This window comes from Sapajus apella, unplaced genomic scaffold, assembly GCF_009761245.1.
Source record: "Sapajus apella isolate SASKATOON/1434 unplaced genomic scaffold, GSC_monkey_1.0 scaffold20, whole genome shotgun sequence".
In the NCBI taxonomy this organism is placed as follows: domain Eukaryota; kingdom Metazoa; phylum Chordata; class Mammalia; order Primates; family Cebidae; genus Sapajus; species Sapajus apella.
In genome coordinates, this window is record NW_022436960.1 from 9,125,266 (window position 1) to 9,142,966 (window position 17,701).

The 17,701-nt window shown below is 33.4% G+C and overlaps 1 protein-coding gene across 7 annotated transcripts in view; it reads right to left on the reverse strand.

The window, feature by feature from the left end:
- PPP4R4 (protein phosphatase 4 regulatory subunit 4) overlaps window positions 1-17,701 on the reverse strand; it is a 114,073-nt gene that overhangs the window by 41,025 nt on the left and 55,347 nt on the right. For 3 of the 7 annotated variants that reach the window (XM_032287535.1, XM_032287534.1, XM_032287536.1), the window contains exons 4-8: window positions 6,508-6,655; window positions 5,928-6,001; window positions 3,815-3,921; window positions 2,928-3,035; window positions 190-311 (exon numbers count right to left, since the gene is read on the reverse strand). In XM_032287535.1, the coding sequence (XP_032143426.1) occupies window positions 190-311; window positions 2,928-3,035; window positions 3,815-3,921; window positions 5,928-6,001; window positions 6,508-6,655 (559 nt within the window). Of the gene's footprint in view, window positions 1-189; window positions 312-2,927; window positions 3,036-3,814; window positions 3,922-5,927; window positions 6,002-6,507; window positions 6,656-6,776; window positions 9,764-9,870; window positions 9,975-17,701 lie in introns of those variants that run through there. The other 4 variants (XM_032287537.1, XM_032287539.1, XM_032287538.1 and 1 more) reach the window with 4 other exon arrangements.

The window sequence follows — 17,701 nt, forward strand, 5'->3', positions numbered from 1 at the left end:
CCATCAGGGTAAAAGTGAAAACCACGAAGACACCAAAACAGAATGAATCATAAAAAGAGAGGGAGGAAGGGAGGTTTAACATGAAACTTAACATAAAAAATTCTATATTGACTTTTATTCCTTATTAGGGATATAAAACATATGGAAAAACACTGTTTTCAGAAGCAAATATGTATTCACATGATTTACCTGTATCAAATATGTCAAGGAGATTAACCAAAGTTTCAAAAGCTGCAAGTCGTACACTGCTGCCTTCATCCCTAGAAAGTTCTATTAATTCAGGGAGCACCACACTTTTTGTAAGTTCTGTCCTGCACAATAAGCAATAAAAGAAAATAAATCAAATCAATAAATGTGTAGCAAGAACTTACTAAAAACCAGTGACTGGGCTATTTGCTGCAGAAAATACGAAAAATCATAAAGACACTGTTCCTGCTCTCCAGTAGCTTTCAGTCTTATTGAGAAAGCATACCATACACATAAGAAACATTAATAGTAATTTCATAATGATTTAAATCAATCCCACTATCCCCAGCATAATATTGTTACCTACAGAGATCTTAGTAACTAGGAGTTTATATTAAACTTTATAAATTATAACATAGTTTTCCATTTTACGCAACTCCAGCAAATTATCTGGACTACTTAGAAAAACTTAGTACTAACTGCAGAAACCCAAATAATATAATTTTATCTAGATTTCAGGGTATAAATTACTTTTTCATTCACCTAATACATGACATTACAGTAACTAATTTCTGTATACATGATGATCTATGACTCTAGATGGTATACCTAAAAGAATGAAACACAATATAAATGCTTTTAGGGAGTATATAATATTTATAATACAATCACAAATAGTTATTATTCAACAGTTTGTTTCTGCTTATTCCTCATAAGGTGTCACTTATTATGTAATAATAATTGTAATATTATGTAATAAGTGTAATGACAAACACTCTGATAAAGGAGAGTCTTATTATGTGGTTAGCTTTCTTGGGTACAAGATGGAAAATGGCATCAATCATCATTGACAGAAGATGTTGATAAGAGTTCAAGAAAGTTATTAAGAGCTATAGAAAATTTTTTAAAAATTCAGAGCAAAGTTCAAACACTCTAAGACAATGCTGTCAAGTAAAACTTTCTGCAATGATGGAAATGTTTATCACTGACTCTTCAATCGTGTAGCCACATGTGGCTATTGAGCATTTTTTAAAATAAGTTTATTATGAATGAGGAACTAAAGATTTAATTTTCCTTATTTTAAACTTAAATAGTCACTTGTGACTAGGGGCTACCATATTAGACAGCACAGCACAAAGACAAGGGCTTGACCAATTGAACAGCAAAAAAAAAAAAAAAATGTTTCTAAGAGATTGATCTAGATTATATAGATACAGATGTTAACATTACCAGTAGTTCACAAACATTCAGCAAACACAGGATGCAGATAGAGGAGGTAAGAGAGTAAAATATGACAGAACATATCCAAAGGTCATAAAAGTTTATTTCATATAAATTTTGCTCAGACTATATTTGTATACCTCCTGAAATCCTTGAATTTATTAACAACAAAAGAAAATAGTTTAAGATAAATAATTTCATCTCTATTGTAAAAGTTATTTTCATTCAATCTTTAAACAGAGTTCTCCTTTTTCAAAAACATGTTATAGTGATGTAAATTCAACTCGATTATCCCTGGGCATTAAAAATGAAAATAATCATAACAAATAACTCTTTCATTAATTGTGTTAAACTTCCAACATAACACTTAAATACTATTTAGCAAGAGTGGAAATGGGACAGATTATACCACCATACCCTGTGTGACAATCTACCATAGCCTGTGTGACATTCTACCATACCCTGTGTGACATTCTAGAGCCTTTTCAGAGCCTTAAACATTGGCCCAAATTTTTAAAAAACTTACAAAGGTACAAACGACCACAATCTGATTGTCCTAGCTTGTGAAACAAAGAACCAGATGAAATCAGTGCAACTTATGCTAAAAATGAGAGGTTCCAATAGTTTTTGTGCCAATTTTGAATCTTCTTTTTAAAAGAAAAGATTTCCCAAGATAGTTTTTAGAGAAGACTCCCTTTAATATCATACTTATAAGATTGAAATGAGATCAATTTTTATGGCTGAGGAGATTGGCAGCTATGCCTCTCCTGGAGCTTCATGCACCCATAGAGCAAGGAGAGCAACAAAACAAACACTGGAAGCCTCAAGCTGCACAGGAGATACAGAAAGGCTTCCATTAGAGTGTAGTTAGCCCTCCACTTCTGCAGGTTCCGCATTTGTGGATTTAACCAATCGTTAATAGAAAAGATTCAGAAAAAAAAAATTCTTCTTTACTGAACATACAGATTTTTTCTTGTCATTATTCCCTAAACAATACAGCATAACTATTTACATAGCATTTATATTGTATTAGGTATTAATGTCTACAGATGATTTTAAACATGTGGAAGGATATAAGCAAATCATACGGAAAAACTACACTCTTTTATATCAGAGGCTTGAGCATCCTCATATTTTGGTATCCAAAAGAGGTCCTGGAACCAATCCCCCAAGGATATAGAGGAATAACTGCAATCCCATCTGAAATGACCCAATAATATAGTCAAAGAATTGTCAGTCAAAAGAAATGCTACAATCATATTCCAAGTATGGTTTATACTGGGATATCTTTTCTTTCCTGAATCTAGGTGTCTGGAATGATAACTAAGCAACTAAGGTGAGAAGAAAAGAAATTAACATTAATCAAATGCCTATCACCATGCAAGCACATTACTCTTTATCTCTTTTAATCCAGACATAGAAGATGTACCTGTTATGATCATTTTTCACGATCATATAAAATATAGCCTTTCAATGGCATGCTTTCATGGAAATAGCATAGGAGTTCAAAGTATACCTACCCAATACCCTGAGCTATATTTTCTAATTGCCGACACATACAAGATCGAACTTCATATTCTACATCTTGACAGAGTGATTTTACCAGAGGAAGTATTTCTCGTTTAATGCTGAGAGTGGGGAGAAAAGAAACATGCAAATGAATATTTCAGAATAATATTCTTAAATAATTATCATTAAAATCTTAATTCACCTTAATAATAACAAATGTACTTTAATAGAAAAAAATAATCGTTTACAATGTATTTACATATGTTATTAAATTTGGATATTAGCCACTTGTAAATTATGTATATCACAGAGTCTTTTTAAAATAATGGTTAACTTTGGATTGGTTGAAACGTCTATAGCTGAGATAAAAGGCTGTAGCAGTAGAATATCTGAATCTGGCAACCATCAATCAAAATATTCTTCACCTTTACTTCTATTACAATTATACAACATTCCATTCTTTCCATTTAGTATTTAATAAGTGGGCAAGGAGCATATAAATTATAAACATGTTCCATAAACCTCAAAATAAGTTAAATTATTCAAAATAACAAATTCATAACAACAGTGCAAAAAAGCAGAAATTCTATCTTTACGCTGTTTGCCAATTTCAAAAGTCAATAAGATAATACTATTTTTTCCCTCAAAACTACATTTGGTATGAGATAGGGAAGACTAAGAAAGTAAGAAAAAACATATCAATTTTGAAAAGTCATGAGATTGAGAAGAAAAGCCTCTGAAAAAGTAAATTCTGTCATGAAAATTCTATAAAGTTAAAATAATGTAGTTAAGATAACTAAATTTGTATACAGTATGAAATAACACTATTGTTATACAGTCATTATACATTTTAAATCAATGTAATAAAGTAGGCCAAAAATTACATACAAATACTCACGTGTGGGCATCAAATTTGTTGGTCAATTTTCCTAAAATTTTACAACTAACTAAACGAGACTGGACTGTTTGGGAAAGTTGTGCCTTGGAAACAAGTGGATTCAAAATCTGAAAAGAAAATTTAGAAAAAAATTCACAAAATTTTATACACTCTTGCCACTCATGTCAGCTACTTCCTTCAGAGTATTTTAATGTTCTGTTTTTAAAGGACCTGAATTATAATTTGAGGTTTAAGACTCAATAACTTGGATCATCTTATTTGTCTTCTGAGTTATTAAGGTAAATATAATGACAAATTATGTAATTGAAACAATTAGAAAAAAACTGAGTTAAAGTTTATGGTTATTTTACAATGCTCTCTATGCACAGATAAAATTATAATTTTGAAATATGTATTATAAAAAGAAAAAAGAAAATTAATGACTGAATACCTTGAAATGTATTTTTATTTTATATAGATTTTTATATTTATCCTAATGGGATGAAAAACATTATAGCTTCAAATAAATCCTATTAAATAATTCTGTCTTTGAATACAATAAGCCAAGTCTGATCCTGCATTATGTATATACTGGGCACTCAAATACTCCAACAGCCCGACAGACTGTAAAAATGAAGATCAGACCCTGAGATTACAGTCCCAGGTCTTTAGTTCCTCCAAATCATCTTGCTATTTCTAATCTCCAATTTCTCAGCTATTTAAAATAGAAATTAGACTATGTCCTACTAAGATATCTTTTATTTCTAAAATTATATGACTCATAAAATAGTCAATTGGCTTGTTTCCTCTCAAAGTAGCTGGAATTACTAAATATGTATTGATAATTTAGAAGTGAAAAGTTTAGAATAAGTCACATATTTAAAATCTTTGAAACCACATGTTAAATAATATGGTATTCTAAAGTAAAAACTGCATTATACAGCATATTGCTTTTCAAAAAATATAAAAATCACATGTCTATATTATGTTCAACATTTAAATATGTATAATCATCCAGATGTTTGGCATCAAGTATGCAAACATCCTTGTAACTAGAAAATCTTCCCATTTTCAAGCCAGTATTTAAGCATTGTGAGAGAACCATAAACTGTATGAAGACAAAGAAAGGACAAAGAAACTTAATGAAGTCAGTAGAGGACATCTCACTGGCTGATAACGCTTTTTTTCAATCACGATATTTGGAAAGAAATATATACAGGAATAATGTTCAAAGAATACAACATCTTTCATTAGAGGATACACTTCCTTTCCATTTTTCTTCTTCTCTCATTTTAATTTATTTAAAACCTTTAGAGAAGGGTATGCTGTTCAATGTTGAAAATTAATAGGCAAACATATTGGGAATAATATTTGTAAGTATAACAAAGAATTGGCAACCATAAAGGTAAACAGCACATATAAATCGTGATTAAAGGATGGGATCAAATGATTGCAAAGGAATAAACAGAAACTGATAAAAAATATGAGAAAATATTCAACAGCATAATAATTTAAAAATTCCAATTAAAATGTAATTCCATTTTTGGCCCATTAAATGAAATAGAAACACTATTGCTGATAAAAGTCCAGGAAAAGAGGTCTTTACATATTATTAGTCGAAAGCTTAAGAATATTAATGCCCTCTGATCCATTAATTCCTTTTTGAAAGCTACAATTAAAGAAATTATCTGAAAAACAGGAAGAACGCTACAGAAATGTTGAATAATGCCCTATTCAATAGTAAAATATAAGCTTGAAAACAGGCTTAAATGTTTAACAAGTAAGTAAAATATTCTGCAGCTACTATAAAATGAGTTTAAAATAATATAGGAAAATAATGCAAGTGAAAAACAATCATATTTAAATTAAATATGATCACCAGTATGGCAAGAAGCAACCATATATAGGAAAAAAATCTGAAAGGAAATACATCAGGATCTTAAAAGTGGACAAGTGCAGAACTATGAATTCTTTTCTCTTCCTTCTATTTTTTATGTTACTCGCATTTTCTACAATGTGCACGTCACATTCAAAATGAAAAACAACTTTCTTTTTTTAAAAAAAAAAAAACATTTTTGACAATAAACCTTTAAAAAAACGCTTAGAGTGATTTTCTTCCCCACAAAAGTATTACCTCATGCCGTAGGGTTTCTTTTGGCAATACTTCTATAACAGACAGAAGCGTTTCCAGCCATGCATTGCTGACACCTGGTTGGCACAGATAAAACATGCTAAATTAAACGTCTCACTTCAAATTCAGTTTCAACTCAGCCATTAATAGTTGCAATAGCACTTAATGATAAAATGGAAATAATTATTTTCATGACTATTCTAAAAAGTTTCTCTATTATTTTGTTTCAGCCAACATCTAAAAAAAATTTATATTTTTAAAAATAGTACTGGTGAGATATCTTTAACGCAAGGTTTGCTGTTTTGTTGTACAATACTATAAACATGACTGCTTGAAAAGGAAAAAAACTAAGAAGAAAGTATAAATCATAAGATCAATTAATGGGGCTTCAGCTTTCAAGGAGATTAAATTTTGCGGGTTTTATAAGATAGCCATAGCTATTTTTAGTCATTCCACTGCTCAACTCCCAGGCAGCACGGTCTTAATCAGTTATCCTCATCAGCCTAACAGGATTTATGGAATATCATGGCCATATACAAAAAACAATAAACAAGTATATAATTAAGCATTCCACGCCCCTGACCTGTGTCCCTGTGCTCCAGATGCAGGAGAATGACTTGGAGGAACGAGTGGGTATATGCATGAATTGACACTGATTCATCCTGCAGAATGGTCAAAAATGACACTGCAGCTGTTAACTGCATTTCCACTCCTGCAACATGAAGGGCTTCCTGTATAATCAGAAAGAGTTTGCTGTTTACATAGATGAATCACAAATTGTAATTTTTAAAAATCCAAGGTTATAGAAACTAAATAGTCATATTCCACAAAATTACATATGACCTTTAAGGATATGTACTTATTACTTTATTTAAAAGAACTATATTAATATTCTCCTGATCATTTAACTCATTAGACTACATAAAATTTAGGTGTCTCAGGATTTTATAAGATAAAGTAACATTCCATCACTTTATTGAATAAAAATTATAAACAGTACATAAACTTTTAAGCAACAGAGTAGAAACTTTTGATAGGTTTTAATTTCTGTTTTCCTATTTGGATTGTACAGTTTATCATCCTACCTAGAACAATGTCAAAACTCAGACAATCACATGTGTTTCCATTATTTGTGTTTGTGTTTCAAAAAATAAACATGATACATTTTACTATAAAAAAGAATACACTTAAGAGTATGCAAATATATTTCCCCTTTAAACAACTGAAGAGAGCATAAATTACCATGAAGTAAGCCATTTTCGAAAGAAAAATGTTTAAGAATATGCTTTTAAAAAATAATTATATTCATAGCCATCTCCATTCACCATTTGAATAATTTTAAAACCCATATCAAAAATTAAAGCCTACATTATAGTATGTTTTCAATATACCAAAGGGTTTAAAAAAAAAAAAAAACTATCTCCCTACATAGGCCTCAAAGACCTCAAAGACAATACCTATACTTTTCTATGACAGAGCGAGTATGTATATGCATGTGTAATGTAAAGGCATCTAGAAGTATTACTTGTTCAATCAATTACGGCAATAATGAAAATTCCCTTATATGTCTATTTAAAATAAAGTTAGTAGAACAACCTGGAACTTAGTCATAAAACAAAGTTTCATATCAGTGATCTTAGGAATATTAATCCTTCTGCATTATTTCCTAATGTATAAAATGTGAATTATAGCAACATCTTCATAGAGATTTAAATCATTTAAATAGAACTTTTATAATTTATCAACCTGTATAAAATGAATGTTTAAATAATTATTATTGTTTATCCACTGTCTTCTGTCTACATTACCTTTGGATACCTAAAAGGAATCTCATCTTGCTCACACCTTCACTGATCTCTCCCTAAAACCTGCTCCTCCTGTAATCTTCCTCATCCTGATAAATAGTAAACGGCATCTCTGCCCTTCCAGCTGCTCAGCCTAAAAACTGTGTGGTCATCCTTAATTCCTCTCACTACCTCACTCCCTACAGTCAAAAGACCAATAAATCTGGAAGGATCTACCTTCAAAACAGATCCAGATTCTGAATACTATCACCTCTCCTATTACCACCCTCGTCCAAGTCACCATCTTCTCCTGCTTCAATTACTCAAAAAATCTTTAACCAGTCCCTGATTGCACCACTGTCCCTCTACTATCCATTCTCTATACTGTAGCCTGAGAAATTAGTTTAAGAAATAAGTCAGATAATGTCACTTTTCTGCTCAAAACTCTACAATGGGTTTCCATCTCATCCCAAGGAAACGTCAAAGTCCTTTTAATGACTTCCAGTATCTGTTCTTGGTTCCCCTTTTCCCGGATTTCCATATGGCTGGCTTCCCCACCTCTTTCAAGCCTCTATTCAAATACTACCTTTTCAATGAGGCCTTCCCTGATGACCCTACTTCAAGCTGAAAGTCACCTCCTTCCCCCAGCTCTTTTTACCCCCTTTACAGGTTTATTCATTACCATCCTTCAATACACAACATGCTCATATTTGTTTACAGCTTATCTTTCAAAACTGGACCACAAGCTTCACGTATTCCCGTTTCCTAACACACAGCAGGCATTCAGTAAGGAACTGCCGGATGACTAAATGTCTCTTACCCTCTCACCTACGCTTTCTGCTCTTGAGCCTCTCTCCCTTCACACACATTTTACACATCTCCCAAAAAGTGGCTTCAAGAGATTTTGAGGTGAGTCCTAAAGATTAGGAATTGGCAGACTTAGACAGAAGGCAAAGCAAAAATGGATCACATAGAAATGTGTTCTCAATCCTCTTTCTATCATGTCCATACTGCTTTCTTCTATCCTAACATCTCCATAACCATGATTTGGACCTATATACTCAGTCTTCTTGATTCAGCACAGTGAGACACTGCCAGTCATCACAATAGGAGATCACATAGGGATTTCTACAGCAGAAGAAACAGAATAGTAAAGCACTTTGATAAAGGCCAGTGAGCTAGTAAGTGGCAACTCCAACAAACAACTGTCTACCAGATGCCAAAACACTCCTAAGCACTGAATTCTTCCTCACGGATTCTACATTTCCAGTCATCATTTATTAAGGTCTGACTTAAAGCACTGCTAAGCCTTCATGTGGTGGTGTAGGAGATCTGGCAGTGGCATTTCCTGTGGCAAATAGTCTAAGTGCTACGGTTAATTGCCAGAAAACCTATCACGTATTGGAGTGGCTGATTTTTGTTTTATTCTACACTTTTGTATCACACACACAAACATTATTTTACAGGCTTTTTCAACCAAAAGTCAATTGCATATCATGAGAGTTCTTGGCTGAGAGAAAGAGAAGAAGAATGTTAGAGTATAAAGCAGAAGCAGCAATTGGTCTCTGAAATCAAACCTTCCGTACCCCTTTGTTTTACTGTTCCCAAAAGAAACATTTGTTCCACACTAACAATTTTGGGTTTGGAAAACAGTTTTAAAAGATTTGATGTGGCCAGTATACATCACTTACGGGTTTCAGAAGGCACAGTTTTTATTTAGAAACAGAAAGGACTTTGCAAAGAAATATTAAAATAAATTGTGAGGGCCACAAGGTACATTCCAGTTCACACGAGTCTGTTAAATTCCAAGAGATGCAATTCTGCCCCCTCTTAAAGTCATTTAAGTCCTGGTTTTTGTATGTATGCAAACATTATACAAAAGAAGAACAGGAGAAGCTCTCCAACTTCATATCTTCTTACTGTATTACTTAGTCTTGACTCCCGCAGCAACATTTGCCCCAACTATTTTGCATTTAATTTTCGAAAAATCCTCAAGTCTTATCAGGATTTGGGTTTTTCTCTTGTTGTGCTGACTTCAACATCAGGGACTGTCCACTGTTAAGAAACCAGCACAGACTAAGAGATTTCATCACTGCTAAAAATTAACTGATTTTCTAAACATATTTTTCTGAAACATAATACAATAAGAGTTCAATACTTACCGGTAAGTGTTCTCTTCCACAGAGTCACACCCTCTGGACAAACATATGTGAGATCCATACTCTCTGGATAAATAAGTGTGCATCCTCATGGACCTTGGAAGACACTGAAAAGTAAATTCCTCTATTGCTTAAGTGCATGCCTTAATGCCAGTTACTATTCCTCTTATATTACTATTGTACAGCTGGCATCCCAACTCGAATTCCTCAAAAATGAAATGAGACATTAAAAGTTAATGGTACATTTCCAAGTTTTAAAAACTGCATCCATTCAAGGAAGGAAAGTGTACTAGACATGTCTGTGTTTAAATTCACTCTTTAGTTGCTATGAGTGGTGCAAGAAAGCATTTTGTAAAACAACATAATACATTCCTTGCAGAGAGAGAAATAGCTCTGTCTCCAACAAGCCTGTATTATATCCATCAGGAAGATATTTCTCCTTGCAATACACATAGAAAAGCATTAAATAAATCACTGGCTTTCTCCAAAAGAATGAGTGTTTAAGATTCACAAATTCTGAAAAGAATCTTGTTGAATAAAAGTGAAAAATGTATTTATCATGAATAGTGCTAGTAAAAGGTAAAGGAACTCTAAAATTACAAAATGTCTGTGTATTTTTAGAGAGAGCACTGATTATTGTGAAATTAAATAATAAGGACTTCCATATTAAAATACTGAAGGTCTGGGACATATAAAATATCTGGGGCATTGAAGATCATAATGTGAGAATTTTTAGTAATTAACATAATAGTGTAACAGCTCTCTGCATTATAAAATCATAATATTTATAAAAGACTTTCAAATAGGTTAAGTATGAATAATTGAAATATGCCAGCCCTAAGATACCTTTAATGATTATACCTCATTATTTCCCCTATCCCTGATTGCCACATTCCACCGCTAAAATAAAGAGTAAAGAAAATTAGATGAGATCACTGAAAATCAAAATCTGAGGCGGAAAATGAAGTGAAGACAGTAAACAGAAATAACAAAGGGAGGTATGTTTTACCATTCCTAAGTCTGCATTTCAGTGATTAGCAAGGTTCATGAAGAGGTAAACATAAAAATATCCTTAAGAACTCTTTCCATAAAGGAAATACCAATAGTAAGTATCATATGACTATTGCAAATGTACAATAAAATACACTGTCATGCAAAATCATAAGAATGCCAAAACAAACAAATAAATTTCAAGACCATGGTTTTGCAACTGAGCCTTCTAGCTGAAATACTCTGCTAAGTCATTTTTAAATATCATAAATTAGAATTACAGGAATTTCAAAATTTAGGCTTAAAATATAAATAAGCAGCAATTTGAAACTTTGCAAAGAAAGGATATGTTTTTCAAAGAAATATCTTTTTAATGGATGTGATAGCTATAAAGAACCATTCCTTCCGAATGATCCACTGTAGTAATATTTAACTAATTAAATGTTTTTTCCAAAAATTATACACAGTTCTCTTAGAAAAAAATCAGCCAGGGAAAGTCTAGCAAATATCTATAAGCAAGAGGAAACAGGGTTTTTTCCGCCCAAGTCAGTCATAATACTTTCACCTTCCATCCTAATCTCTCTCAAAAGTAGCCCAAAGACATCTAATTCTGAAGATAACATAATTTTAATTTTAATCAAGTCCCAGCATCATACTATGTATTCTGGGAAATTGGAAAGAAGTCAAGATAAGGATCTCTACCTTTGAGTGATTCCTGTTGACTATATGCGCTCACTCAAATGTTCAGTTATGTTCAAGGCACTGTGCTAGAGACCTAGAAACCCAGCAACCAGCAGCACTAACAATGTACAGACACCTAACTGCACTAGCAACAGAGTCTTACTTAACTTGATTCCAGGTACTGGATGATTTGAAACTAGGCTCTTCTTCCCCTGCAAAGGGCAGTCTATTCAGGATTGCCCTTGTTCCTAATGCAGAGGGGCTTACCAGGGACTCTGCAAGGCTGTCAGAGAAGTCACTTAGGCTCTCAGTCCCTCAAGACCCTCTTCTAGAATCAGCAAATAGCCCCAAGCCCAAAGCAGGCCCCAAATTGCATGCTCACTTGTCTGGCTATTAGTTGTCTCTTAGATCTTGGAAGGGTAATTTTTTATTATGTTGTTAGTTTCCATATGCCTGTGTGCAGACGATTTTTACATTTTGTTCAGCTTTAAAAATTCCCCTTGCCAAGAGAGTTGATTAGAGTTACCTAGTCTGCCTTTACTGAAAGAGGAAGTTCCCTTTCCTGTTATTATCCCTTCTTGATTTAATCTTAGAATGATATTAACCACAACATTTCTATTTACATGCCTGCATAGGTTCTCTGTGCACACATACCCCTCTACCATACCCTGTTCACCATCTCCACATCCACACAGATCAACTGATTGTTTTCTAATGACACCATAGAAGTAATCCAGAACCTAAAATTAAATATTTTGCCAAAACCCTTGTGATATATGTCCTTAATTTACACTTTGAGTTCTTAAGCTTCCTTATTTTGTTAGTGTAAAATTATGTCTACAGTAGCAGTTCTCCCCTTTTGGTCTTCATTTTCTCTGTAGACAATCTCTTCCACACAATGCCTTTAAATGGAATCTGTACAAATTTTACTTTTTTATTGGCAGACCTGTTCAGAGTATCAGATCTGTATATACAACTCTCTGCAATCTCTACTTTGGATGCCTCAAAGGTAACAAGTCCAAAATTGAGCTCATTGTATTTTCTCTAACACCTGGGCCTCCTCCGGTGTCTCATCCTAATGTGGGCTTTCTCTAGTCCCCTTAGTGTGTGCCATTGTTATCCACCTGGTTTACAAACCAGGATTTCAGGAGTTATCCTTGATACCACTGGTTTTTTTAATTGCTCATATAGTCCTGGTTTGGTTTTGTTGTCTATTTTTTTTTTTTTTTTTTTGAGACGGAGTTTTGCTCTTGTTACCCAGGCTGGAGTGCAATGGCGCAATCTCGGCTCACCGCAACCTCCACCTCCTGGGTTCAGGCAATTCTCCTGCCTCAGCCTCCTGAGTAGCTGGGACTACAGACACACGCCACCATGCCCAGCTAATTTTTTGTAGTTTTAGTAGAGACGGGGTTTCACCATGTTGACCAGGATGGTCTCGATCTCTTGACCTCGTGATCCACCCGCCTCGGCCTCCCAAAGTGCTGGGATTACAGGCTTGAGCCACCGCGCCCGGCCTTTTGTTGTCTATTTTTGTAATCCATCTACCTCTCCAACAGGTTACTTCCACCCCAGTCCAAGCTTTTTTGAAGGTTTTCTCAGGTAAGGGTCACAGATTCCAAGTGATCCTCACCCACTACATCCCTTCCATTCCATCCTACATCACTCTTTTCTGATTCATTTTCGACTTTAGAGTCAGCATGAGATTTAAAAGCATTTAACACTGTAATTTGAATATTCTCTTGCATAATGCACCTAAGGATCTGCATAATTTGGGCTTTTTCACTGCCTCAGCAGTTCTTCCTGCTTTATGCTCTAGCACACTGATTTTCTCTCAGTTCTTCGAATCTGCATTCAATCTGCATGCTTCTCTTTCCTTCTCAATGCTGGCAATGTTTGCTTTCCTATCTCCCCTTATCTTGCTCTGTCTACTTATTTCTCTTCATACAAGTCAGTTGTCACTTCTCAGCGAAGCCTTCTGTAACACCCCAGAGAAGATGACCTGCTGTTATCACAATTTTAACAGTGTGGCTAGAATGTAAGCTCCACCATCCTGCTACTGCTACTATAAACATAATGTCACACCAACAAAATAAGGAAGCTTAAGAACTCAAAGTGTAAATTAAGGACACATATCACAAGGGTTTTGGCAAAATATTTAATTTTAGGTTCTGGATTACTTCTAAGGTGTCATTAGAAAACAATCAGTTGATCTGTGTGGATGTGGAGATGGTGAACAGGGTATGGTAGAGGGGTATGTGTGTACAGAGAACCTATGCAGGCATGTAAATAGAAATGTTGTGGTTAATATCATTCTAAGATTAAATCAAGAAGGGATAATAACAGGAAAGGGAATTTCCTCTTTCAGTAAAGGCAGACTAGGTAACTCTAATCAACTCCTTGGCAAGGGGAATTTTTAAAGCTGAACAAAATGTAAAAATCGTCTGCACACAGGCATATGGAAACTAACAATGTAGTAAAAAATTACCCTTCCAAGATCTAAGAGACAACTAATAGCTAGACAAGTGAGCATGCAATTTGGGGCCTGCTTTGGGCTTGGGGCTATTTGCTGATTCTAGAAGAGGGTCTTGAGGGACTGAGAGCCTAAGTGACTTCTCTGACAGCCTTGCAGAGTCCCTGGTAAGCCCCTCTGCATTAGGAACAAGGGCAATCCTGAATAGACTGTCCTTTGCAGGGGAGGAAAGCCTAGTTTCAAATCATCCAGTACATGGAATCAAGTTAAATAAGACTCTATTGCTAGTGCAGTTAGGTGTCTGCCAAAAGAAAACATATTCCTTCCATGAGAAAGATATCATCTTAGGCCTCAAACTGTTTCTACAAAAATGTGTCAAATACAAGATCAAGCACACAATCAATAATATCAACACACATGAGGAGATAAGATAATAAGCAGAAACAATACAAAATATAAACATACCAAAAGGAGCCCCAGGTACTGGTACTATATGATACATATACGGTTCAAGAGGATACAAGATACAATTAAGAATTTAATTCTCTAAGATATTTTTTAAATGGCATATTTTAAAGAGCTAAATAGAAATTATAGACCAAATACATAATCAAAATAAAAATCAGGTTAGACACAGATAAATTGGTGAGACAGAAGATATATTAGAATAAAACACCTGAATCAGAAACAGAAAAAAAGGTCAGAAAAGAAAGAAAAGATGATAAAGGACATGGAAATACTATTAAAGATCTAATATATGTAAAATTGAAGTCTTAGAAGAAGAGAGAGAAGATTAGCCAGAGGCACATGTAAAAAGGTATCAGAATTTTCCAAAACTGGCCAACGAAAATAAGCCACAGAGTCAAGAAGCCATAAATATGCCTCCACATTTCTAGAAATCTACAGATACACAGTGTAAAATCCTATGCTAATAAAAACATCTATTTGAAATGCATGTGGGAGACATTTTGAAACCAATAAAAACAAAGAGAATTTGTTACCAGCAGACTTGTACTGAATACTAAAATGTGTTCTTCAGGCAGGAAAAAAAAGATTCCAAATGGAAATACTATAGGTAACAAAAAATGATAGATATGTCGGTAAATCTAAATAGATATTGATTAGATAAAACAACAACAGTATCTGGGAGACCTGAAATATATAAATAAAATAGCTAACAACAATAACAGATAAGTCATAAGAGGATTAAATAGAGAATAGTAAGGTTCTTGTATTATTATCCAGGAAGAGGGTAAAAATACAAATGAAATTAAACTTTGACAATATGTCCTTTTTGTAATGTCTAAGGTCACTAACACAAGAAAAGTAAGAGTCTATAACTTCCAAGTTAACAGGCGAAGTGGAAAGTGAAATAATAAAACTACTTAATCAATTCAAATAAAATAAATAAGAGAAAAAGAAACAGAGCAGTTGGCAAAAAGAAAAAGCAAATTGTAAGATGACCTATGGAAGTACATTAAATATAAATAGGAAAAATATTCTAATTAAAATACAGTGTGAGATTGGATTAAAAAATAAAACCCAATCACGTTGTTCACAAAATAAAATCTAAAACATCAGGAGAAGCCACAGAGTAGGGAAGAAATTTCAACATATAACCAGAATAGTACAGAGTATTATATCATTGAACGGTTATACCACAATTCCATCAACTGTTGACTGATATTAGGGTTGTTTCCAGTTTTAGCTGTAGCAGGAAAAGCTGCAATAAATATTCATATACAAGTCTTTATATGAAAAGATGTTTCATTTTCTCTTAATCCTTAGGAGTTAAATAGCTTGGCAATACAGTAGATGTATGTTTAAATTTTTGAGAATCTGTTTTCTAAAGTTGTTATACCATTTTACATGCCCCCCAACAGTGTAAGGGAGTTTGAGTTGCTCCACAGTCTTCCATAATACTTCATGTGGTCAGTTGATCTTTTTTGTTTTTTGTACAGATATTTTAACAAATGTGTTGGAGATTGACTTGCATTTTTCTAATGACTAATGATGTTGAACATCTTTTCTTATGTTTACTAGCCATCTGCAAATGTTATTTGGTGAAGCATCTTACAAATTTTTGCATATTTCTAAAAACTGGGTTGTCTTCTTATTGCATTTTGAGAAGTTCTTTATGTATTCTGAACACGTGTCCTTTGTCATCTATGTGATTTACAAATATTTTCTTCCATTCTCATTTGTCTTTTTTCATTCACTTAATAGTATCTTCTGAAAAACAGATCTAATTTATCAATTTTTTTTCTATGGATCATGATTCTAGAATCATATGTAAGAAACTTTTGCCTAACCCAAGGTCACAAAGATTTTCTCTTATGGTTTCCTCTAGAAGTATTAATAATTTCAGTCTTGAACATTTAGGTCTATTATCTATTTTAGTTTTTGCATATGGAGCCAGGCATGGATTTATTTTTCAAACTGTTTTAGCATCATTTGTTGAAAAGCCTATCCTCTCTATAATGAATTGCCTTTGCCCTGTGTCAAAAACAAACTGACAATTTGTGGGGTATGTGAGAGTTTTTTAAAACTTTCTATATGTCTCATTGATTTCTTTATCTCTTTACACCAATCATACAGTATATTAATTGTTGTGGCCACATATTATGTCTTGAAATCAGGTAATAAAAGTCCTTCAATTTTGTTCCTATTTTTCAAAGTTGTTTTGGCTATTCTAGGTCCTTTATATTTTCATATGAAACTTAGAATTAGTTTGTCATTTCCTACAAAAACCCAACCTACTTGAATTTTGATTATTTTGCATTAAATATATGCATTCATCTGGGCAAACTGACATCTTAGCAATATTGGGTCTTTTGATCCATGAATATGATCTATGTTCAGTTCACTTCATTCTCTCATTTCCTCTCAGAAATGTTCTATAGTTTTCAGTTTATAGATCTTATGTAATATTTATCCCTAAGTATTACATACTTTAATCCTATTTTGATAGTTTAAGAAAAATTTCAATTTCCAATTGTTGGTTGCTGGTTTGTGGAAACACAATTGATTTTTGTATATTGACCCTGTATCCCACAACCTTCTATACTTGCTTCGAAGTTCCAGTATTTTTCTTTTGTAGATTCCTACATATGATAATGTTATCTGAGAAAAAAAAAGACAACTTTACTTCTTTCTCTGCAATGTGAATGCTTTTTCTTTTTGTTGCCTTACTATATTGGCTAGTATGTCCAGTATACTGTTAAACAAAAGTGCTAAGAGCAGACACCTTTGGCCTTTTCCTGATCTTAACGGAAAAGTCTTTCACCTTTAAGTGAACCTGTAGGGTTCTCACAGAGGAAGCTCCCATCTATTCCTAGTTTACTCAGTTGTGGAGTTATTTGTTGAAGACAGGGTCTCATATCTTCCTTAGGCTAGACTCAAACTGCTGGGCTCAAGAGATCCTCCTAAGTCAGCCTCCTAATAGCTGGTATTACAGGTGTGTACCATTGCACCTGGCTAAGATTTCTTTCTTCTAGAAATAGTTGTTAGATTGTGTCAAATACTTTCTCTAAATCTACTGAGATGATTAGATGGTGGTGTTCCTTTTTTAGTTTTCTCATAGGATGATTTATATTGATTAGTTTTTAAATTTTGAAACAATCTTGAATTTCTGAGATAAACCCTGACTAGTCATAACGCATTATTATCCTTTTGCTGTAATTGTTAGATTTG